Raw genomic sequence first — 23767 nt, forward strand, 5'->3', positions numbered from 1 at the left:
AAGTGAGCATGGTGGGAGTTGTCAAAAATAGAGAAGGCTTGGAGGAAGGCATCCCAGTTTGACAGTGTTGGGCTCTGTTGTTCCATTAGGAGTGAAGCCCACTCTAGCACCTCTCCCGTCAGGAGACTAATTTGGAGCCCTACTTTAGCCTGGTCAATGGAGTAGAACTGTGGGTGGAGTAGGAACAGCAGGCACCATTAGTTGAGGAAAGCCCTACATTTTTGCAGTCTCCATTGAAATGCTCTGGGATAGGGACTCTTGGACCAGAGTCCAGGCGCACTGTGGCACAGTGTTCTTGTCCCGCAACCAGGCAGCTGCTCTCACAATTGCTGGTTCTTGGTTGCGTACTGTGTCATCTGGGCCTATAACAGTGTTTTCATAAAGTAGCTTGGGGGTCTGCACTCACCAGGTCTGGTTCTCAGACAAGAGCTGCACCACTTGTGTCTGCAAAATGGGAAGTTCATCCTGCGGGCTGTCAACCTGCCCAGGTGGTCGAGTGCCCCGTGGGACATTCGAGGTAGGGGACAACCCACTGCCTCTGTGTCCCACAGGGACAAATTTCTACATGGGTTACTGGTAGTCCAGGATCCTGGGCAAAAGGGAGGCAGGACTAGTAGCAGGAGATTGGGATTCTGGAACCGAAGCCAGGGGTAAAAGCCAGTATCAGGGTCAAGAGTGAAGCTGAGTGTCAAGATGGAGTCAGAGTCAGGAGTTAAGCTGAGGGACAGAGACAGAACCAGGAATCAGGTTGTGGGTCAATACCAGGAATCAGGATCTGTGTTGGGGTTTCAGGGGTCAATCAGGAGTCAGAATCCAAATCAGAGCTGAGATCACTACCCAGAGTTCAGGAACAGAGCAGTGGGGCAGTCATGGCAACTAGCTAGGGGTCCACATTGTTGCCTGGACACTTCCTGATATGCCCCATGGGCTTATACAGAGATAAGGAGCCAATTTGGGATCACTAAGACCACCATCAGTCAGATTCCTCAAGGTGGAACTTCCCGTGACATTGAACCTCTGGATTGTGGGTCACAGGGAGTGGCCAGATTACAGTTGTTGCCAGGTGACCGTGTGGGAATGTTGGTTGGTTGCTATCAAGTCCTATTGATCCTTACAGTCTTACTCAATATTTGAACAGCAAGGTGAATTTTTACCAAAGTCTAAGTGGTTATTAAGAAAAAATCCACCATAAATCCTTCAAAAAGATTGAAAAAAGACTAAAAGCCCCACTCCACACTTGTACGTACTCTTCCCTACACTATTAATTTATGTGACGGGGCAAGGCCAGATGGCTATAGAAAAGTAGTGGGAGATAGATATATTAGCTCCAGGCTAGACAAATCCCTGGTACCAGGTTAAGTGAAATGGAAGCTGCTCCAGGTCAATTAAGACACCTGGGGCCAATTAAGAACTTTCCAGAAGGCAGGGAGAATGCTAGGTTGATTGGGACACCTGAAGCCAATCAGGGGCTGGCTGAAACTAGTTAAAAGCCTCCCAGTCAGTCAGGTGGGTGTGCACGTCAGGAGCTGTGGGAGGAAGTTGTGCTGCTGGAGAGGCTGAGTAGTACACATCATATCAGACACAAGGAAGGAGACCCTGAGGTAAGGATGAAGTGGAGCTTGAGGAAGTGAGGGCTGCTGTGGGGAAAGTAGCCCAGGGAATTGTACATGCCATGTTTCTAAAAGGTCAGCTCCCATAGCTGATACTATTAGGGTCCCTGGGCTGGAGCCCAGAGTAGAGGGTGAGCCTGGGCTCCCTCCCTCCCCCACCTTTGCCCCCTGATTAATCACTGAGACTGGGAGACAACAGAGACTGTGCAAGGAAGGATAACTTCTCCTCACCTCCCTTGCTGGCTTATGATGAAAATGGCTCAGTAGACTGTGACCCTTGTCTCTAGAGAGAAAAGGGTTATGTGGAGGGTCACAGTGAGCCTCTGAGGCTAGCGAAATCCACCAGGAAACGTGGGACCCACGGAGGCAAGGACAGAGCTTTGTCACACTTAATATAAAATAATGCAAGAAAAACCTAGTTAAACATTTGTTTTTCAGGTACACATTGAAATGATTTACTGACTTTCCCTTTGCCCTTTTCTAATCTCTTGGGGTGGTCCCTGTACCATTTGCCTGCTACGCAGAAGGAATTCAACAAAATGTGACCTTTAGCTTGTGCAGAATTTACTTACCATGGTGCATAAACCCATTGTCACAAAGTCCTACGCCAAAGATCATTGCTTCTTCCCTGGTCCGACAATCCCCCTGTTAAACCATAATACACACTATGTAATATAAGAGCATCAGAACATAAGAATGGCCATACTGGCTCAGACCAAATGTCCATCTAGCCCAGTATCCTGTTGTCTGCCAGTGGCCAGTGAACAGAACAGGACAATTTATCAAGTGATACAACCCCTGTCGTTCACTCCCAGCTTCTGGAAGTCAGAGGTTTAGGGACACCCAAAGCATGGGGTTGTGTCCCCAACCATCTTACCTAATAACCATTGATAGACCTGTCCTCCATGAACTTAGAAAAATTTTTTTTTAGCCCAGTTATTCTTTTGGTCTTCTCAACATCTCCTGGCAATGAGTTCCACAGATTGACTGTGTGTGGTATGAAAAAGTACTTCTTCATATTTATTTTACACTTGCTGTCTATTCATTTCACTAAGTAACCCCTGGCTCTTGTGCTATGTGAAGGGGGTAATAATTCTTCCTTATTCACTTTTTCCACATCATTCAGGATTTTATAGACCTCTATCATATCCTCCCTTAGTCATATAAGAACATAAGAATGAACAATAATGAATAATAATTCCGAAAAATTGAACCTATTCTGTCTTCATATCATGCACAGAAATAACACGAACAGTGGAGAGCTGTGCACAAAGATCTTGGCCAAATTATGCTCCTAGATGATAACATGTTTTCCATCATCTCAGTGATGACTGACTCCATTGTTATTAGCCACAACATTTTCTCATAAAATAGTGAATCTTTTTGTTAATATTACATTGTCTATATACATTGAGTATTTATTGACAATCTTCAAAACTAAAGTTCATAAGAGATTCTCAGTTTTTTGTAAACTTTTCTGTTTCTAAAACTCATTTTCACAAATTATCATCTTCATTCTACATTGCCAACTTTATTTTCTATGCTCTTTCGTCAACTTTGTAAACATAATGCTGACATCTATATTTAAACCTACTCAAAGAACCATGTTAACTTTTATTTATAATCCATATAACTTTCTGTTCCCAGGTATCCAACAAGTACCCCAGTGTTAAAAAGGAGGGATTCTTAAATCTGTTCTATCATGCTATTCCCAGAGAAAACACTCATCATTCTTTTTACATTCTGCAGCCCCTGCAGATTGTTCCATAACAGGGGCACATAATCAGACTGCAGAAAAGCAGCAAAGTTAGGAAAATATTGGTAAAACTTGATTCAAAAAAGAAGTTTTTCCTATTTTCTTCCAATACAAACCACAACTTTGCCTAACACAAACTGAATTCCTTGGTTGTAAACTTCTCCCTGCTGCTTCCTTTTGTCCATTCAGTCAGTAATTTGCAGCTTCACACACCATTCATTTTAACTATACACATTATTACACAAAATGCTAACATTTTGAAAGCAGCAAGAAGCTAAGCAGAAATTGAAAGATCAATGTGCAACACAGGAAGATCAGCAACTGGCCATGATTCTGTAAAACAGCTGAATTTTGCTGTTTTACAGAATCAACAGGATATTTACATTAACTCTGTTCTAATAATTAGAACTTTAAAACAACGTATTTTCATTTTCTTCTACATGATTAATTACAACTTTCCATGTTAGGAAGTTAAATTCATAATGCAGAAAAGTAAATCAACCCCAGGGTACACTTGCCTGTGCAATTAGCCAGTCTATCAGTTTGTTAGCCATGACTACAGATTTATAGGTCCTCAGATGATAATCTTTATCCCTGTTTAAAAAAAAACAAAACAGAAGGAAAAAATCCTATGTTTTACACACAAATTGTCACAAGCATGATCTATGTTGTTTTTTGAATAGTTTTCTGTACCTTAAAAATAGAACTTCAGAAGCTGCCCTGAGGTCTCAACTCCTTAGATGGAGCAAGTCAAAGCCTACAGTGTAGATAGGAGTGGGGAGGAGGGCTGGACTTGTCCCTAGGTAGCCAACCATGTTCCCTGGGTGTAAGGATAGGCATCATGTTACAAGTATGGGAGTGACTCTCCAAGTGAGTTTTATAGTGCTAACATGAATGTGACGGCGCTATGTATGTGGTAAGCCTCTGAAAATGCCCAGTATGAACTAGATTCTTCCAGAAGCCTGAGTAAACTGTCCTGGCAAACCTAATTCCTGCTTTCGTAGTGAACATGACACTTGGGGCACTGCCTATACAGTACTTTTAAGTGCTAGGTTGGAATCCCGTCCTGCTGCTACTTTGGGTTTTGGGAGCACTCTCTCTACAATTTCTTCCCCACTAGCACACCGCCCGAAACACAGGCTAGGATTTAGCTCTGTGTTTGTATATAGTATCTACAGTATTCAAATATATATGTTTATTCTGAATAAGTCACTAAGAACTTCACAACTGGACTCACCTTATCACTGGAGTAAACAGACTATGAAGACGACAGTACAATCTTACACCCTGTTAAAGATATAGATATGTTTAAATCCACATTTACACTGAAGCAAATACCACTCAGTACCTATTCTAACAATACCTATCCATTCAAAATAATGCAAATAGCTTATATTTTTAAAATGTAGAACAGAAGAAGTGAACATTCATTTCATAGATATGTTTTCATGCACCAAAGTTATTTCTGAAGTGTAATAAACCTCCAGATTACAAGACAAATAATATTTGTGACTAAATTATCATGGGCTTTTCTAGTTAATCTGAGAGATATGTAAAGAAGACTTACATAACTTTAGCACAGCATTAAAAGATTTTTTTAACATATATTAGTTTTAAAGAAATGTATATGTTAAACTTTCACAGCAAAAGATGACTTTCTGTGCAAATGTGGATTCCAAACAAACTGAATTACTAGAGAGGAGAAAAGTGAAGTATATTTATGAATATTGCCAGAAAATCAAAATTGAACATGACCCACTGTACCCACAAGCAAGCCAAATAAAAATTAGAGGTAAAATAGTTCAGAAATTTTAAAACTTTTAATAAAGAGTCATATATATTTGATTTCTAATGTTCTAATCACAAAATCCTCTTAAAAGCATGTAACTATTCATAAACAGATTTAACAAAACAGCATTAAGATTATGGCACACGGTACAGTGGCAAAACAAAAGAAATGTAAAGTTTAGGCAGAAACTCTGCCACAGACCGCTGTATCTGCTAAGTCTGCATTGAGGGATTCCCTTCACTTGAGACACTCTATATTAGGAAACCTCTAACTGAAGAGTCAGTGAAGCAGCTGTCCTAACTCAGTAGGCTGGGAGAAAACCTGAATGGTCCTAGTTTTTCCCTGGATCAGGACCACAGGATCACAAATTTGAAAACACCAAAGGGACTAAAGATGACTCTGTTGACTTTGTTTTATTCTTTCAATATATCCTTGGGTACAGTGTCAGGGTGCAGAACATACAACCTGCATATTTCCATTAAAACATCAGGTTACTTTTGATAAGCCAATATACCCTTCACACACTAAAGGAATACCAAAAGCCACTCCAATACAAACAGTAAGAAATTCTGGTCTATACTCACATACTCTTTTTATTTTCACTGAATATAAGCAAGGTATACTGGTTTCAATTTACTGATTGAAAAATACAGAAAACTACTGTTTCTGCTCCAGTCATTCAAAAAGGTGGGCATTATATCCTTTATATGTTTATGTAGCATAGTACTTCCTGGATAAAATCATTTTTAGAAACATATTTCTCAGTTTCTGTATTTAAAATATGGTTTGCAATAAGCCAAGAGCCAAAATCTGCCTACAGATATACATAATTAACTCTGATTCACATTAGACTGGCGTCCAGGGACAGAGTTTTTCCTAACACAATACATTTTGCTTTATTTTTAACTAGGACCTCTGTATCTGACCCATTTTTACTGATAAGAGCAGTTTGTACCTTGGAAATCACATCCTGCATTTCACTTCTTGGATAGTATGTTCCATCATCATAACGGAACCTGTAGAGCATGTGTTCAGGTTTGAACTGGTGCTTATCTGTAACTATTAATTATCAAGTGTTAGCCAAAGAATTCCAGCTTTCTGCACAGGCAGGAGATTTATTAAGGGTACAAACACAATAATTCTCTACAAGACAACCCCAAATACATTCAGTAATAAAGACACATCATGGATCTATAATTAAACATATGTTGCTATTATTTAAGATGGAAAAGATCTACTTGAGTAAGAAAATGTCAGTATTTTTTAAACAGCAAGAATACATAGAAAAACAAATTTCATAGGTTGGGGCCAGATTGTTTTGTAGCCCTTACACTGATGCTTAGAGAGCGGGACAGTAATGTACGATGCCTTTCCTACTTGCATGACCCATAAAAAGTCAGGCGGAATGGCACGTCCTGCAATCTGAAGAGCACAAGGCTTGCTCTGTCCTAACACCCCTCCCCCACAAGATTGCATAGCACCTCAAAGTAGATGGAAGGCATAGGTGGGAGGGTGAATCATAGTTCTACTGTCACCCACCCACACTAGCCAGCAGTTTTGTGCAGGGGAGTAAATGACACCCCAAAAAGGAGCAGGTGCAGAGTCTCCGCACATGCAAGAGCTGCAGGAGGCAAGATTATGGGGTTTTTAAATAGTCACATGCATGAGATATATGGAGTATTTCCTGAAGTCTTTACCTTGGCAATATTCCCATTGAAGTTAACATCCTTGCAAGAGAGAACCTCATCTTAAATTTGTAAACAATCAGAGCTAGATAGCCTAGTGCATACTAACCTGCAACTTGGGAAACCTGGGTTTAATTCTCTTTCCTATCACAGACTTCCTTATGACCTTGAGCTAGTCCCTTAATTTCTCTGTGCCTCAGGTCCCCATCCATAAAATGGGGACAGTAGTACTTCACTAATTCAGGGGGTGTCTTAAGAATCAAAATATTAAAGACTGTGAGGTGCTCAGACACTTTGGTAATGGGGCGATACAATAATATAGATAGATTCAAATAGGGCCCATATTAAGGGTTAATAGAAGAGCACCAGGAAGCATGCCATAATAACAGGTTTCAGAGTAGCAGCCGTGTTAGTCTGTATTCACAAAAAGAAAAGGAGTACTAGTGGCACCTTAGAGACTAACCAATTTATTTGAGCGTAAGCTTTCGTGAGCTACAGCTCACTTCATGCATCCGATGCAGTGAGCTGTAGCTCACAAAAGTTTATGCTTATCCTTTTCTTTATGCCATAATAAATGCCTATTCTCTTTTACAGGGATGTTTAAGAAGACAGGGTGACATCCTGTATAATTACACAGGCAATTCATAAAACTCTAAGGCCAGTTCTTGAAATTCTTAATGAGTCTTTACCCAGATAAAATTGACATTACCCTCAATGGAAGTTTTATCTGAGTGATGGCAACATTTATTCGATACATTTCATGCACCCAATTGTTAAAAATCTAATCTTGCAATTATCATTTATAAATGTAACAACCTGAACTCACATTCAGCCATTGGAATGTTTATTTTTTCTATATTGGTGTTTTGTTTTGTTCTTTAATCAAGTTTAATTAAATACACAGATGAGTCTAACTCTGTAGTTTTTCCACACAAAGAACTTTCATTGATGTAAAATGAACCATACATACAAACCTGAACTTATTAATGTCAGAATGACAAAAAAGAACCCTTCTAAATGTCTCAGTTTGCTAGGATATTTCACAATGATGGTTCAGAAGTTTGGATAAACATCACAAAGTACAGATGCTTATCCAAATTGCCCCAAATCTCTTGAGTTTGCAAAGCAGGCTGGAAATTTTGTGAAAACAGGCTCTCATCCCAGTATACCTTGCTTTCAGTTGTGATGCAAGAAGAACGTGGGGAAGAAATTAAAGAAAGTTCACAAGACTTTTTGGGACCCTTAAAAAAAGGTGTGGTGCAAATTATAGCCTAATGTTTGATCTAGTTCTTCTTTCATCCAGAGTGTGTTGCAGAATCCTAATATTTATCTAAGTAAATTAGCTAATCTTAAGGATATTTTGGTAACTACAAAGCTCCTTATTATGTTGAAAGGAAACTTGCATTTATAATCAGCAGGGATAATTGATCCAGGAAGACAGTTCAACCCACTAACTGATAATAATGAGTCCTCTCTAATGTCAAAGACAATGTTTCTGGGTAGGTTTAGCAAATGAATTTCTTCTTTGAGCAAGATTGGGGAAAAACAAGGAAAGAAAAATAACTTTTTCATTACCACAGTGTTTACACATCCACTAGGAAAACAATGTTCAGCACAGCAATGGTCTGCACTATAAAAATAATGCCAGCACAGTGAAAAGAAATGACCAGCATAGTGACTATCTGAGTCAAGCAAAACCCTGTACAACATTTGTAATGCGCATAACAGCCAAACTTCCCCTCGCCTGCCTCTGTGAAAACAGATGGTTCATTCAACTTTATTTTAAGAATTCTATTTTCACTCAAACACAGCTGGATCCACACACTAATGAAAGTAGTATGTCTGGCTCAAACTTCCATGCTCACATATAATACCCTTTCATTGGGAAATCACATAACATTCATTTAAGTCTGTGTTGACGGAATCTATTAGTGTATTTTGGATAAAATTTAAAAGATCAGTAGAAGAATTTTTGGCATCAAAACCTTTCTACTGACAAAAGTTCTATGTGTGTAGTAAACATACTACAGTCTGACATTTTGAATGATTATTGAAGAAATAGTATAGATCATTCACATTAAAATGCAAAAAACGATATGAAGAGAGATGAATAACCTGAATTTGTCTCCTCCTATTCTACATGTGTTCAGAGTACTCATAACCCACTAACACCCTGATCCTCACCTTTCCTTATCAGCCAAGGATATTGAAGAAGTAATAGCAAAGAACTGGGATGTCACCTGAAGTGCTCAGATTTCCTTGACCACTGTTAAACGGAAGATGAAGAAAAAAGCATTTCTGCATACTGCTGTTATTTGGGTGCCCAGGAGCAGCAATTAATCCAAAAGGTCCCAAGGTATTGACAAGTAGTGCAAAAATAATTAGAGTAGCCATGTACATTGCTAGCCATGTATACCCCTCAAACAAAATGGAAGCTTCCACAACAGCAGAGTACAGCTGGCCCATTGGTAGGTTCTGTATTGCAGAAGTGCCAGGGCTAAAGATTTGCCACCCTGTGAAGAGCCCAATGCAAAAATGACCCAGACAACATTTGCCAACTTTGTTAAATCCACTCCTGCTTACTCGCTCAGAAATTTGTGTCAAGAAGGACAAACCCTGCAGAACTTTTCCAGACTGTAAACCCTAATTTCTTTTTCTCAGCCCCATTACCCAGCACCTCTTGTTGTGAGAAATCATTGGATTTCACAGAAAAGATCATCTGCAACTGGAATGGCCTCATGAGCCACTAAGAACAAAACAAAACAAAACTAGGGCTAGAAACAACATCCTCCTTCCAAGAATTTGGGCCCTTCACAGTAGTACTAGTCATGGAGGCATTAACGGCAACCAAGGCCACCATCTGTTACTCTGTCCCCTACTCCTCCTGGATGGTGAAAAACAGCACAGAATATGTGGGTCCCCTACTAATTACAGCCAACACCTCCTTTGCCAAGGGGAATCTACACCTCACACAAAAACATGCAATAGTCAGACCCAATACTAAAGGAGCCATTGCTCAACAATGGAGACACCACAAAGTATTGCCTAGTGTCAAACTTTTTAGAGAAGCTAGCTACCTATAGTCCACATTGCAATGTGTCAGCTACTAGTGTTCTGTGTTCCCTCAGTCACACTTTTGGCAAGGTATAGAGACCGCTCTTAAAGGTTTGGCAGAAGACCTGCTCCTGTCCATAGTCATAGGAAGAACACCAATACTTAAACTAGAAGGAAAAGGGGCACACTTCAAAGAATTTATTTCAGACTGGAAATAAGGTATACATTTTTAACTTTGAGAGTAATTTACCACTAGAACAAATTTAACAAGGGTCTTGGTGGATTCTCCATCACAGACCATTTTTAAATCAAGATTGGATGTTTTTCTAAAAGATATACTCTGGGAATTATTTCGGGGAAGTTCTATGGCCTGTGTAACACAGGAGGTCATACTAGATTATCACAGTGGTCCCTTCTGGCCTGGGAATCAATGAGTCTATGAACTTGCCTTCTTGATATCATCTGGGGATGATTCATTCCCTCCTAAAGTTAAAGGGGCTAACATCTGGTCACTGTGGAGTGTTTTGTATACAGCAGTGAAGTGGCCAAGTACAGACCAGACCTAACCAGCAGGTTTTCACTAAATCTAGCCTAACTACTGCTTTTGACTTAGTTAAGGACTTGGTCTGAAAGTTTCTCCTCCTGTATCCATGTACTGTGTCCCTGCATTCAAGAGAATGCCAGCTGGTAGAGTGGGACTTGGGCACAAAACCCTGAATTGCTACACATGATAGAGATTGTGAGAAGACAGCGTCATAAAGGCAGGGCCAGGAGAAAACTGAGTGGTGTCCCAACTGGGTTTCAGCCTAGCCCAGGTTCAGGGAATCCCTATGATGTAGCACAAGTGGGTTCTAGTTGTGCTGCAGGTCCAACAAACAGTCATATAGTACACTCAATGGCTGGTCTGGGTCATGCTGTGGTTCTGCCAGGACTTGCCATTCAGCCATCTGCTGCTTGAGGCACTGCTCACCATGTGTCAGGTCGCAACACCACTCACTCAATTTTGAGCTCCCTAGGGATTTTAGCGGTTGGGAGCAGGGAGCCAGGCCAGGACTTTAATGGAGAGTCAGTCAAAATGCAAAGATCTCATTGGACAGCAGTTCAGAGGGCTGGACTCATCAATTAGATGTCACAATGTTGATGACATAATCTGTCTTGGATGTTCTATCAGGACCAGTCCCTGCCCCTCAGGTCACAATGTCAGGCTGGGCAATGGATAGAGACAGAGTGGCATAGTAGGTAATGGGGACTGCCATTAAAGCACATGGCCTCCCACAAGGTAAGTACAGTGAGAGCCTCTTGAAGGGACTTAAAAGGGGCTAGTGGAGATGACTGTCAGCTCTCCTGGGTTCACTCCCTCTGTCTTTATGTAGAGGAAAGAAGAGGCTTGAGGACCTCCCTGATCCCACACTGAGCAATGGGTCATTACCAGAGATGGGGTCTAGATGCAGAATTCTGATCTAGATTCAGATTTCTGACATCCCAAAAGCACAGGCTGTTGGTTCTGGGATTTTGGTTCAGCTCTTTATCGACATGGAGCTAGTGAATTTTTATAGGAAAAACCAGGTTCAGATTCAAAATCCCTGTTAAATTCAGGAGTCATGGGGTCCAGGTATCTGGTGAGTGAGGTGTGGAACTGGAGAGAAAATAGGTTACATGGAGACTGAATAAACCTAGAAAATTGGACAAAGAAAGACCTTGGGGTGAAGGGTCCCTTGTTCCATTTACCCTCCTATTCAAGGGTCATTTTTTTCATATCTCAAATGTCTTGATTCAAAACTTTTTAGAAAAGAATAAAACTGTGGCCCATGTGAGTGCTTCTGGCCCCACTGCCCATTACTTTGACATTCCCTCTAAAGGAAACAGGAAATAACTGCTGTAAAGGAAATAATAAGGACTCAGTTCTGCTTGGAGTTGGTGGGGATGTGCAAAAAGACTAGAATATTGGTCTGGGGAGAGATCAGCTGAAATGCAGCAATGTCCTTGGGCAGGAGCAATTTTAAGAGGGTGCTACAATGGCAATGGTAGCCTTGGGATATCCGACTGGGAAAGACACCACCTTTCCATTGCCATCTCTCCTATCCCGAGGCTCAGAATGGTGAAGGGACAAGCACAGTAAAAACTCCAGAAGAACTTAGTACTTTTATTAAAATAATGTATTTTTCCACATTTCTATCTGTGCATAAGCATCCTTAGCCTATATATATATCCAGAGAGAGAGAGATCAGAGCCCATAAGCCAAGCCCGGCACACCTGACAGGGACACAGCACAGCGAATGTGGTTTGTTCTGACACCACAATGCAGAGATCAGATGGAATTTTTCTGCTTCTCTCTTGTTTTATGTAGTTTGAGAGCTCTTCAGGACAGTGACATTTCAGATTTATGTTGCGTAGCCACAGAGCTCACTAAAGGCACTATTCCCCAGGATTTGTCAAAGTAATGGGCAGTGGATGTATTGTATCTTGACTTTAGCAAAGCTTTTGACACGGTCTCCCACAGTATTCTTGTCAGCAAGTTAAGGAAGTATGGGCTGGATGAATGCACTATAAGGTGGGTAGAAAGTTGGCTAGATTGTCGGACTCAACGGGTAGTGATCAATGGCTCCATGTCTAGTTGGCAGCCGGTGTCAAGTGGAGTGCCCCAGGGGTCGGTCCTGGGGCCGGTTTTGTTCAATATCTTCATAAATGATCTGGAGGATGGTATGGATTGCACTCTCAGCAAATTTGCGGATGATACTAAACTGGGAGGAGTGGTAGATATGCTGGAGGGCAGGGATAGGATACAGAGGGACCTAGACAAATTGGAGGATTGGGCCAAAAGAAATCTGATGAGGTTCAATAAGGATAAGTGCAGGGTCCTGCACTTAGGACAGAAGAACCCAATGCACAGCTACAGACCAGGGACCGAATGGCTAGGCAGCAGTTCTGCAGAAAAGGACCTACGGGTGACAGTGGACGAGAAGCTGGATATGAGTCAGCAGTGTGCCCTTGTTGCCAAGAAGGCCAATGGCATTTTGGGATGTATAAGTAGGGGCACAGCAAGCAGATCGAGGGACGTGATCGTTCCCCTCTATTCAACATTGGTGAGGCCTCATCTGGAGTACTGTGTCCAGTTTTGGGCCCCACACTACAAGAAGGATGTGGATAAATTGGAGAGAGTCCAGCAAAGGGGAACAAGAATGATTAGGGGTCTGGAACACATGAGTTATGAGGAGAGGCTGAGGGAACTGGGATTGTTTAGTCTGCGGAAGAGAAGAATGAGGGGGGATTTGATAGCTGCTTTCAACTACCTGAGAGGTAGTTCCAGAGAGGATGGTTCTAGACTATTCTCAGTGGTGGAAGAGGACAGGACAAGGAGTAATGGTCTCAAGTTGCAGTGGGGGAGGTTTAGGTTGGATATTAGGAAAAACTTTTTCACTAGGAGGGTGGTGAAACACTGGAATGCGTTGCCTAGGGAGGTGGTGGAATCTCCTTCCTTAGAAGTTTTTAAGGTCAGGCTTGACAAAGCCCTGGCTGGGATGATTTAATTGGGTATGGGTCCTGCTTTTGAGCAGGGGGTTGGACTAGATGACCTCCTGAGGTCCCTTCCAACCCTGATATTCTATGATTCTATGATTTATATTAACTCGACCACTGTCCTGCATCCTTGCCTTTAATGCCTGGAAAAGCCATCACACCCCTTCCTTCTAGGCCATGGTGACAATAGGAAGCTCTTCATTGCCCTCACCATGTTGAGATCTTGCAGTTCAGCATTGAAACAATGACTACTATCAAATCTCATGATTCAGGGCTGGTCAGCTGCAGGAATCAGGAAAGATTTTTTCCCTTCTGATTCACAATTGGCCAGATACAGATTAGGGGTTTTATTGCCTTCCTCTAAAATATCAGGTATTGTTCACAGCTGGAGGCAGCACAGCACATGAGGTGGACCGATGTCCTGATGTGATTCAGGCGATCTTTGTTCCCAGACACTTGGCTCGCTGGTTCTTGCTCGCATGTTGAGGGTCAAACTAATTGCCCGTTTTTTGGATTTTTTGCCCACGTCAGATTGGCAGAGACTTTGGGGATTTCTTGCTTTCCTCTGCAGCACTGAGCAGGATCACTTATAAGGATCATCTGGGCATATCTCTTACTCAGTTCCCTGCCATTGCAGGGCTTTCAGGCATTGGTGGCCTCTCAGTCTCTCCTGTTCATTCTCCATAGAACACAATAGGTATTTGGCTTGATTTGGTCCAATAAAAATCCATGTGGAGAGATTCAGAAGTAAGTTGTCTGTGATCTCTAATTCTTTATAAAACGGGGCACAAATCAGGTGAGTGTTCTATCCCCAATCACCCAGTGAATCAGTAACAGAGCTGGCAACAGAAGCCAGGAATCCTGACCATGAAAGCATTAGACCTTAGCCCTGGTCTACACTAGGACTTTAGGTCGAATTTAGCAGCATTAAATCGATGTAAACCTGCACCCGTCCACATGATGAAGCCCTTTATTTCGACTTAAAGGCCTCTTAAAATCGATTTCCTTACTCCACCCCTAACAAGTGGATTAGCGCTTAAATCGGCCTTGACGGCTTGAATTTGGGGTACTGTGGACACAATTCGACGGTATTGGCCTCCGGGAGCTATCCCAGAGTGCTCCATTTTGACCGCTCTTGACAGCACTCTCAACTCAGATGCACTGGCCAGGTAGACAGGAAAAGAACCGCGAACTTTTGAATCTCATTTCCTGTTTGGCCAGCGTGGCAAGCTGCAGGTGACCATGCAGAGCTCATCAGCAGAGATGACCATGATGGAATCCCAGAATCGCAAAAGAGCTCCAGCATGGACCGAACGGGAGGTACGGGATCTGATCGCTGTATGGGGAGAGGAATCCGTGCTATCAGAACTCCGTTCCAGTTTTCGAAATGCCAAAACCTTTGTCAAAATCTCCCAGGGCATGAAGGACAGAGGCCATAACAGGGACCCGAAGCAGTGCCGCGTGAAACTGAAGGAGCTGAGGCAAGCCTACCAGAAAACCAGAGAGGCGAACGGCCGCTCCGGGTCAGAGCCCCAAACATGCCGCTTCTATGATGAGCTGCATGCCATTTTAGGGGGTTCAGCCACCACTACCCCAGCCGTGTTGTTTGACTCCTTCAATGGAGATGGAGGCAATATGGAAGCAGGTTTTGGGGACGAAGAAGATGATGATGATGATGAGGTTGTAGATAGCTCACAGCAAGCAAGCGGAGAAACCGGTTTTCCCGACAGCCAGGAACTGTTTCTCACCCTGGACCTGGAGCCAGTACCCCCCGAACCCACCCAAGGCTGCCTCCTGGACCCAGCAGGCGGAGAAGGGACCTCCAGTGAGTGTACCTTTTAAAATACTATACATGGTTTAAAAGCAAGCATGTGAAAGGATTACTTTGCCCTGGCATTCGCGGCTCTCCTGGATATACTCCCAAAGCCTTTGCAAAAAGTTTCTGGGGAGGGCAGCCTTATTGCGTCCTTCATGGTAGGACACTTTACCACTCCAGGCCAGTAACACGTACTCGGGAATCATTGTACAACAAAGCATTGCAGTGTATGTTTGCTGGAGTTCAAACAACATCCATTCTTTATCTCTCTGTGTTATCCTCAGGAGAGTGAGATATAATTCATGGTCACCTGGTTGAAATAGAGTGCTTTTCTTCAGGGGACACTCAGAGGAGCCCATTCCTGCTGGGCTGTTTGCCTGTGGCTAAACAGAAATGTTCCCCGCTATTAGCCACACGGAGGGGGGAGGGTTGAGGAGGTAGCCACGCGGTGGGGGGAGGCAAAATGCGACCTTGTAACGAGAGTACATGTGCTATGTATGTAATGTTAACAGCAAGGTTTACCCTGAAAGAGTGTAGCCACTGTTTTATAAAATGTGTCTTTAAATACCGCTGTCCCTTTTTTTTCCTCCACCAGCTGCATGTGTTTCAATGATCACAGGATCTTCTGCTTCCCAGAGGCTAGTGAAGATTAGAAAGAAAAAAAAACGCACTCGAGATGAAATGTTCTCTGAGCTCATGCTGTCCTCCCACACTGACAGAGCACAGACGAATGCATGGAGGCAAATAATTTCAGAGTGCAGGAAAGCACAAAATGACCAGAAGGAGAGGTGGCGGGCTGAAGAGAGTAAGTGGCGGGCTGAAGAGAGTAAGTGGTGGGCTGAAGAGAGGGCTGAAGCTCAAATGTGGTGGCAGCATGATGAGAGGAGGCAGGATTCAATGCTGAGGCTGCTGGAGGACCAAACCAGTATGCTCCAGTGTATGGTTGAGCTGCAGCAAAGGCAGCTGGAGCACAGACTGCCACTACAGCCCCTTTGTAACCAACCGCCCTCCTCCCCAAGTTCCATAGCCTCCACACCCAGACGCCCAAGAACGCGGTGGGGGGGCCACCAGACAACTACCCACTCCGCCACAGAGGATTGCCCAAAAAAAAGAAGGCTGGCATTCAATAAATTTTAAAGTTGTAAACTTTTAAAATGCTGTGTGGCATTTTCCTTCCCTCCTCCACCACCCCTCCTGGGCTACCTTGGTAGTCATCTCCCTATTTGTGTGATGAATGAATAAAGAATGCATGAATGTGAAGCAACAATGACTTTATTGCCTCTGCAAGCGGTGATCAAAGGGAGGAGGGGAGGGTGGTTAGCTTACAGGGAAGTAGAGTGAACCAAGGGGCGGGGGGTTTCATCAAGGAGAAACAAGCAGAACTTTCACACCGTAGCCTGGCCAGTCATGAAACTGGTTTTCAAAGCTTCTCTGATGCATACCGCGCCCTCCTGTGCTCTTCTAACCACCCTGGTGTCTGGCTGTGCGTAACCAGCAGCCAGGCGATTTGCCTCAACCTCCCACCCCGCCATAAACGTCTCCCCCTTACTCTCACAGATATTGTGGAGCACACAGCAAGCAGTAATAACAGTGGGAATATTGGTTTCGCTGAGGTCTAAGCGAGTCAATAAACTGCGCCAGCGCGCCTTTAAACATCCAAATGCACATTCTACCACCATCCTGCACTTGCTCAGCCTGTAGTTGAACAGCTCCTGACTACTGTCCAGGCTGCCTGTGTACGGCTTCATGAGCCATGGCATTAAGGGGTAGGCTGGGTCCCCAAGGATAACTATAGGCATTTCAACATCCCCAACAGTTATTTTCTGGTCTGGGAATAAAGTCCCTTCCTGCAGCTTTTGAAACAGACCAGAGTTCCTGAAGATGCGAGCGTCATGTACCTTTCCCGGCCATCCCACGTTGATGTTGGTGAAACGTCCCTTGTGATCCACCAGAGCTTGCAGCACTATTGAAAAGTACCCCTTGCGGTTTATGTACTTGCCGGCTTGGTGCTCCGGTGCCAAGATAGGGATATGGGTTCCATCTATGGCTCCACCACAGTTAGGGAATCCCATTGTAGCAAAGCCATCCACTATGACCTGCACATTTCCCAGGGTCACTACCCTTGATATCAGCAGATCTTTGATTGTGTGGGGTACTTGCATCACAGCAGCCCCAACAGTAGATTTGCCCACTCCAAATTGATTCCCAACTGACCAGTAGCTGTCTGGCATTGCAAGCTTCCACAGGGCTATCGCCACTCGCTTCTCGACTGTGAGGGCTGCTCTCATCTTGGCATTCATGCGTTTCAGGGCAGGGGAAAGCAAGTCACAAAGTTCCATGAAAGTGCCCTTACGCATGCAAAAGTTTCGCAGCCACTGTGAATCGTCCCAGACCTGCAACACTATGCGGTCCCACCAGTCTGTGCTTGTTTCCCGAGCCCAGAATCGGCGTTCCACAGCATGAACCTGCCCCATTAGCACCATGATGCATGCATTGGCAGGGCCCATGCTTTCAGAGAAATCTGTGTCCATGTCCTGATCACTCACGTGAGAGCGCTGACGTCGCCTCCTCACCCGGTATCGCTTTGCCAGGTTCTGGTGCTGCATATACTGCTGGATAATGCGTGTGGTGTTTAATGTGCTCCTAATTCCCAAAGTGAGCTGAGCGGCCTCCATGCTTGCCTTGGTATGGCGTCCGCACAGAAAAAAGGCGCGGAACGATTGTCTGCCGTTGCTCTGACGGAGGGAGGGGTGACTGATGACACGGCTTACAGGGTTGGCTTCAGGGAGCTAAAATCAACAAAGGGGGTGGCTTTACATCAAGGAGTATTTCAGGCAGGACTTCACGGAGGGTTCCAATAAGAAATGGTGCACCTAAGTTATTGTTCTTATTGGAACAAGGAGGTTAGCCTGGCCTCTGATTGATACATGGCTAGATTTACCTCGCTGCACCTTCTCTGTGAGTGACTGCAGTGTGACCTACAGGAATAAGACCCCTAGACGGGGGAGGAGGCAAATGAGTACAAAACAGATCTGATCTATTTCTTGTTTTGATCCACTCCATCTATCTTTTACATCTTTGGCTGGCAGCAGACAGTGCAGAAGGACTGCATGCCATCCACATCTCATGGCTGCTCGGCAGAAGATGGTACAGTACGACTGCTAGCCATCCTCATCTCTTGCCTGCCCGGCAGAAGATGGTACCATACGACTGCTAGCCATCGTCATCTCTTGTCTGCCCGGCAGAAGATGGTACAGTACGACTGCTAGCAATCCGTATTGCCTGCCTGCTCACCATAAGACGGTTCAATAGGACTGACTGCAGGACTAAAGAGAATGACCTGGCCAAGTCACTCCAAATTTAGTCCCTGCGCCCATGTCTGCCCAGGCGCTCCCAGCTGACGTGGCCAGGAGCACCTCGGACATGACGATGACGGCTACCAGTCGTATTGTACCGTCTGCTGCCAGAAGGCAATGGGTTGCTGCTACTGTGTAGCAATGCCGTACCGCGTCTGCCAGCACCCAGGAGACATACGGTGACGGTTACCTGAGCAGGCTCCATGCTTGCCGTGGTATGGCGTCTGCAGAGGTAACTCAGGAAAAAAGGCACGAAACAATTGTCTGCCCTTGCTTTCAAGGAGGGAGGGAGGGAGGGAACGGGGGCCTGATGATATGTACCCAGAACCACCCGCGACAATGTTTTAGCCCCATCAGGCATTGGGATCTCAACCCAGAATTCCAATGGGCAGCGGATACTGCGGGAACTGTGGGATAGCTATCCACAGTGCAACGCTCCAGAAGTCGACTCTAGCCTCGGTACTGTGGAAGCACTCCGCCGAGTTAATGCACTTAATGCACTTAGAACATTTTCTGTGGGGACACACACACTCGAATATATAAAACCGATTTCTAAAAAACCGACTTCTATAAATTCGACCTTATTCCGTAGTGTAGACATACCCTTAGACTTGCAGGATGATCGACAGGAGGAGAGAACATTTGGTATCAAGAGAGGAGGAGAGGAGAAAAGGACTGCACTCACGAGAGCAGGAGAGAAAGAAGTGGCACCAGTTGAAGAAGGAAGAGGAGCTTTGTGAAAAAGAAAAGGTGCAAAACTAATACAGGGAACTGGGGACTCCCAGAGGGAGTGACAGCTGATGCAGTCATGCTGTAAAATGGTCCCCCCAGCATCCTGAGGATGGAGGGACAGACACCAGTTACAGAGAATCTGGGAAACTCTCTGGTCAATCCCAATGGGGAAGTAATCATGGGCTCTTTCTATTCGGGGAGCATATAGATCCTCATATGGGTGATCAACAGGATTGGGACTTTACATCCATAGCACAAACCTCTACCACTTCAGCTATCAGAGTAACAGATCAGGTTGTTGTTCTCTATATGGACCAACCGTGAGGAGGTGATGAGACACACACTTTGCCAGTGGGTTTCTCAGGTATTTCCTGACCTCAGAGGAATGCTGAGACTCAGAAATCCTCGTTCAGATCCAGGTTCCGGAGGGGAGTGTGAACTAATGCTTATAAAACCTTCTGACCCATCTGCTGCAGCCTGTCTGCCACCCTCTGCTTTTATCTCCCCCTCCAGACTCCTATTCTTGCCCTCTGTGCCCCTATCCAGCCCCTTCAGTGCCTATTCCCCCATTGCCCTCTGTTCTTCGTGTCCTCCCACCCTAACCAAGCTTTCTCTGCCTTACTCCATTGCATTTAATTCTCTTCCTCTTTCTCCACCACTCTGCCTGGATGCCAGCAGGGGGGCAGTGATGGAGGACATTGAGAACACAGGAAAGAGAGTCTTCCTGCTCTCAGTTCTCATGTTGGTGACACTGCAGCCTCTGACTATCAGGAGGAACAATTACAGGAAAATCCTATTTAGTCCTTGCACCCTAGGGCAGAAGCATGTTCCATTGCTCTGTGAGGATACTGCATGCACAGTTTGGTTGGCTGTGGTGGAACTGAGCATACTCAGAGTATGTGCAAATTGATTTTTCAGAGGGTTATAACTTAGCAAAATTTGGGTGGCTTTTCACAGCGATGGCAAAAAGCACATCCCTGACCCAAAGGCCACACACTACCAAATTTTAACTCCCTGCTCCAAAGTAGTGAGGTGATAGAGCTTCCCTATGAAATAGTTGGAAAAATGTTTTTAACATGGGCAAAACAATGTATTTTTCCCTAACCTCCATCTGTGACATGGCTGAAACATTTTTGCTAAAATTTTCCCAAAATCAAAAAAAAAAATCGGCCTGAGGAAGACACCCAGCATGGATAATATCAGCCTGAACAGTTAAGGTTTGGAAAAGTTATAAGCAACTGAAATCAAAGTCTTATAATGGAAAGTGTTAGACAACTATACCTATAGTTCTACCTATCACTTGGCAAGCAATCAGGTAAGGCCTGATCCAACTCCCATTATATTTATTCTGAGTCATTCCATTGACCTGAATGGGAGTTGGATTGGATCAGACCTATACTGCTGAGATATGGGCACTATAAGTACTTAGATGGGTTTAATCTGGATAAATGTCACTTCCCTTTTTGTAGGGAAAAAATATATTTTCAGGAATATATAATAGTGGTCTGTCCCCTTTTAAGTCAGAGGGAGGGGAAGAGTGCGGCCTGCACCAGCCAACCCTGTTCCAAAGCATGGCCCTTTTAAGAATCAATGTTCCACTGTGGGCTTGTCTACATGCAGAAGTAAGTGCACAGTATGTTAGGGTGTGAATTTAAAGCACAGTAGCTAATCTGCACTAACTCCCCTTGTGGACACTCTTAGTGTGAATTTAAGAGTGCCCTCAGGCAGTTTAGCTTACTAGACTTCCAAATTTATTACTCTAATGAGTACGAAGCCACCCTTAGTAGCCACATAAGGAGTTTGTGCAGAGTAGTTAGTGTGTACCAGGCACTGCAGGCTTTTTTTCTATGTAGACTAGCCCTGAGGATCAGCAGGCCAAGCTGAGAATCAAGTACAGGTGCCAGAGTCAAGTGACAGCTTCCTCACCATTACAAAGGCAGTGTTGCCAACTCGCATGGTTTTTTTGAGTGTAGGGGGTTCTTAAAACCATTAACTGCTGCAATTGTGTTATTACCTCAGTTTTCAATTTCTAAAAAAACCTCTAGCCCTCATTGCCGCAGAGAAGAAGCCTGAAAACACGAACCCTAAATTCTCCAACAACAGAAGACAAATAAAAAGAACCCTACATTTATTGCTTTTCTTTAATCTCATGACTTTTTGGTGCCTGACTACAATCTTTGAATGCTTTGTATTGGTAATATACAAAAGACTACTCTTGGCACAGGTGTGGGAGAGCCTAGAGTGAGGTTAGACTTGCAGGGAGGTCCCCAAGGTAGAATCAGAACCTTGGTGGACTGGAGAAACCTGCCAGAAGTGAGAAAAAGGCCCAGAAAGGAGATCTATGGATATCTTCTTCCAAGAGTGAAGATGTTTGAACCCAGAATTGAGGTCAGAAAGACCCAAGGGAAAAGACTCTCCAGGTAGGCCAATTTGGTACCTAGGAAGAGGCCCTGAGAAGGAAAGAAAGCAAGTTTGGCTTTGAATTATGGGGCAGATACCCTAGTTGTTTAGGGTTCACAGAGGTAGGAACCCTTAGTAGAAGGTAGGAGTGGGTCCCCACCATGCTACTACCCTATGAAGGACTTCACCCTTTAACAGTAAGTACTGACAAACTAGTTTTGTGTTAATCAGAAAATAATGTTCAAAATAACAACAAATACAAACATAAATTACCTTTAAAATATGTACATATGTTGAAATAAAATATATTTACCATGGTGAATAATGCCATTCTCTAATAAAGCTTGGCCAAGATGAACACCTTCTTCAGATTTGTGTATTTCTCCAGTTTCCAGTAACCAGGACACAAACTCACTAGATTAAAAAACAAAACAAAACCACACACATACAAAACAATTCCAATATTGTTAAGGCTTTAACTCAAGAGAGCAATACTGTATAATATTCCCCACACGATTAATTTAGCAGACTGCAATGAGCAGTATTAATACAGACATAACACTCTTCAAAATATTCTGCATAACAGAATTATTTCCACCTTATTCTCATTTTCCACTCGTATTTATTATACTCAGAGCTGGTAGTCACTCCTATTAAGGTTGAGGGATACTTCCCATTATAAGACCCTTATAATTACTTTCAGTTACTTATAACTTTGCCAAACTTTAACTGTCAGGCTGAAATTTTCCATGCTGGGTGTCTGCCACAGGATAAATTTTTTCTGGAAAATTTCTGCCAGAACAGTTCAGCTACTTCTGACAACAAGATTAGAGGAAAATATGTTGTCTTGCTCATGGTGTTTTTTTTTTTTCTGAGACCCTTTAAATGCCTCTCTTCTTTAGAGCAGGGACTTGAAATTTGGCAGAGGGCAGATGTCCTTTGTGTGATGGATGTGTTTTTTGACATCTCTGGGAAAATCCACCCAAATTTGGCCAAGTTACAAGTATATAAATATCTCGGTTTGTATATGCCCAGTAGAGACTTGCTCAGTGACAATGGATAGGTTATTATGCTCTGTCATGCTCCAGCTTCGGATCCAGGTGTCAGAGTAGGGCTTTCTCTGTAACTGCAGCTTTGGGCCTTGTAGGCCATGGTGGGCCTGGGGCATCAGAATTGAGAGACTGAAGATTCTCTCTCCTGTGTTCTCAGTGACCATCCTGCTGAGCCCTGGCAGTGTGGATGAGGAAATTTCCTAATTCAAATGCAAAGGGGACAAGATAGATTGGGATAAAAGAGTCTGGGAGTGGGAGTGGGACACTGGAGGCTGGTGGGGAGATGTTGGGACTGGCTGGACAAGGAAATGGGACTCAGAACCAGTAGAGCAGGGGAAAGGAGGTGATGGGAGGGAAACATTCATAGGAAAGCAGATGAGAGAGCCCAGGAGCTACTGTGGACCAGAAATGTGGGAAGGGGAAGAGTAGGCAACTGGAGATCACGGGGGAGGGGAGAGACAGATCAGTTAAGGAGCCAGGTGCGGGAGGAGACAAGGAATCAGGGCTGGGAACAGATAAGCAAGGAGACTAGGACTGGGATGAGAAAACTGAGGAGTGGATACTGGACTGGCTACGTAAAAAGAATAGGACTAGGATGAGAGTCCAGGGTGGAGAAGAGACAGGACTGGGATGGATACAGGCCAAAAGAGTCTGTGCCCACAAGAGCACATTCCCCTGCAGAACCTGGAATGGAACCCAAGACTGTTGAGTCTCATCATTCCTTTGCTGTCAGCAAATATCTGTGAAATTCACTGGCAAAGTATATGTCTTATCTTTCTCTAGTTATCTAGAGGGTGTCAACTTACTATCATTATCAGTCACTCCATTAGGTCAAGTGGCAGAAGTCTGTGTGGTAGACTTAACGTTTCCAACCCTGCTGATATTGCATGTGGGTGTCAATGTGATGCCACATGATGGAATACATGTTTTATTAGTAACCTAGGAAATTACACATTAAATACTACATTAAATACTACATTAAAAGAATATTATTGATATTG

The 23767-nt window shown here is 43.8% G+C and overlaps 1 protein-coding gene across 1 annotated transcript in view; it reads right to left on the reverse strand.

The window, feature by feature from the left end:
* PREX2 (phosphatidylinositol-3,4,5-trisphosphate dependent Rac exchange factor 2) overlaps window positions 1–23767 on the reverse strand; it is a 290326-nt gene that overhangs the window by 143458 nt on the left and 123101 nt on the right. The window contains exons 11-15 of the mRNA XM_077808977.1: window positions 22028–22128; window positions 6111–6214; window positions 4604–4653; window positions 3885–3960; window positions 2183–2255 (exon numbers count right to left, since the gene is read on the reverse strand). Coding sequence (XP_077665103.1) covers window positions 2183–2255; window positions 3885–3960; window positions 4604–4653; window positions 6111–6214; window positions 22028–22128 — 404 coding nt within the window. The remainder of the gene's footprint in view (window positions 1–2182; window positions 2256–3884; window positions 3961–4603; window positions 4654–6110; window positions 6215–22027; window positions 22129–23767) is intronic.

This window comes from Eretmochelys imbricata, chromosome 2, assembly GCF_965152235.1.
Source record: "Eretmochelys imbricata isolate rEreImb1 chromosome 2, rEreImb1.hap1, whole genome shotgun sequence".
Classification (NCBI taxonomy): Eukaryota; Metazoa; Chordata; order Testudines; family Cheloniidae; genus Eretmochelys; species Eretmochelys imbricata.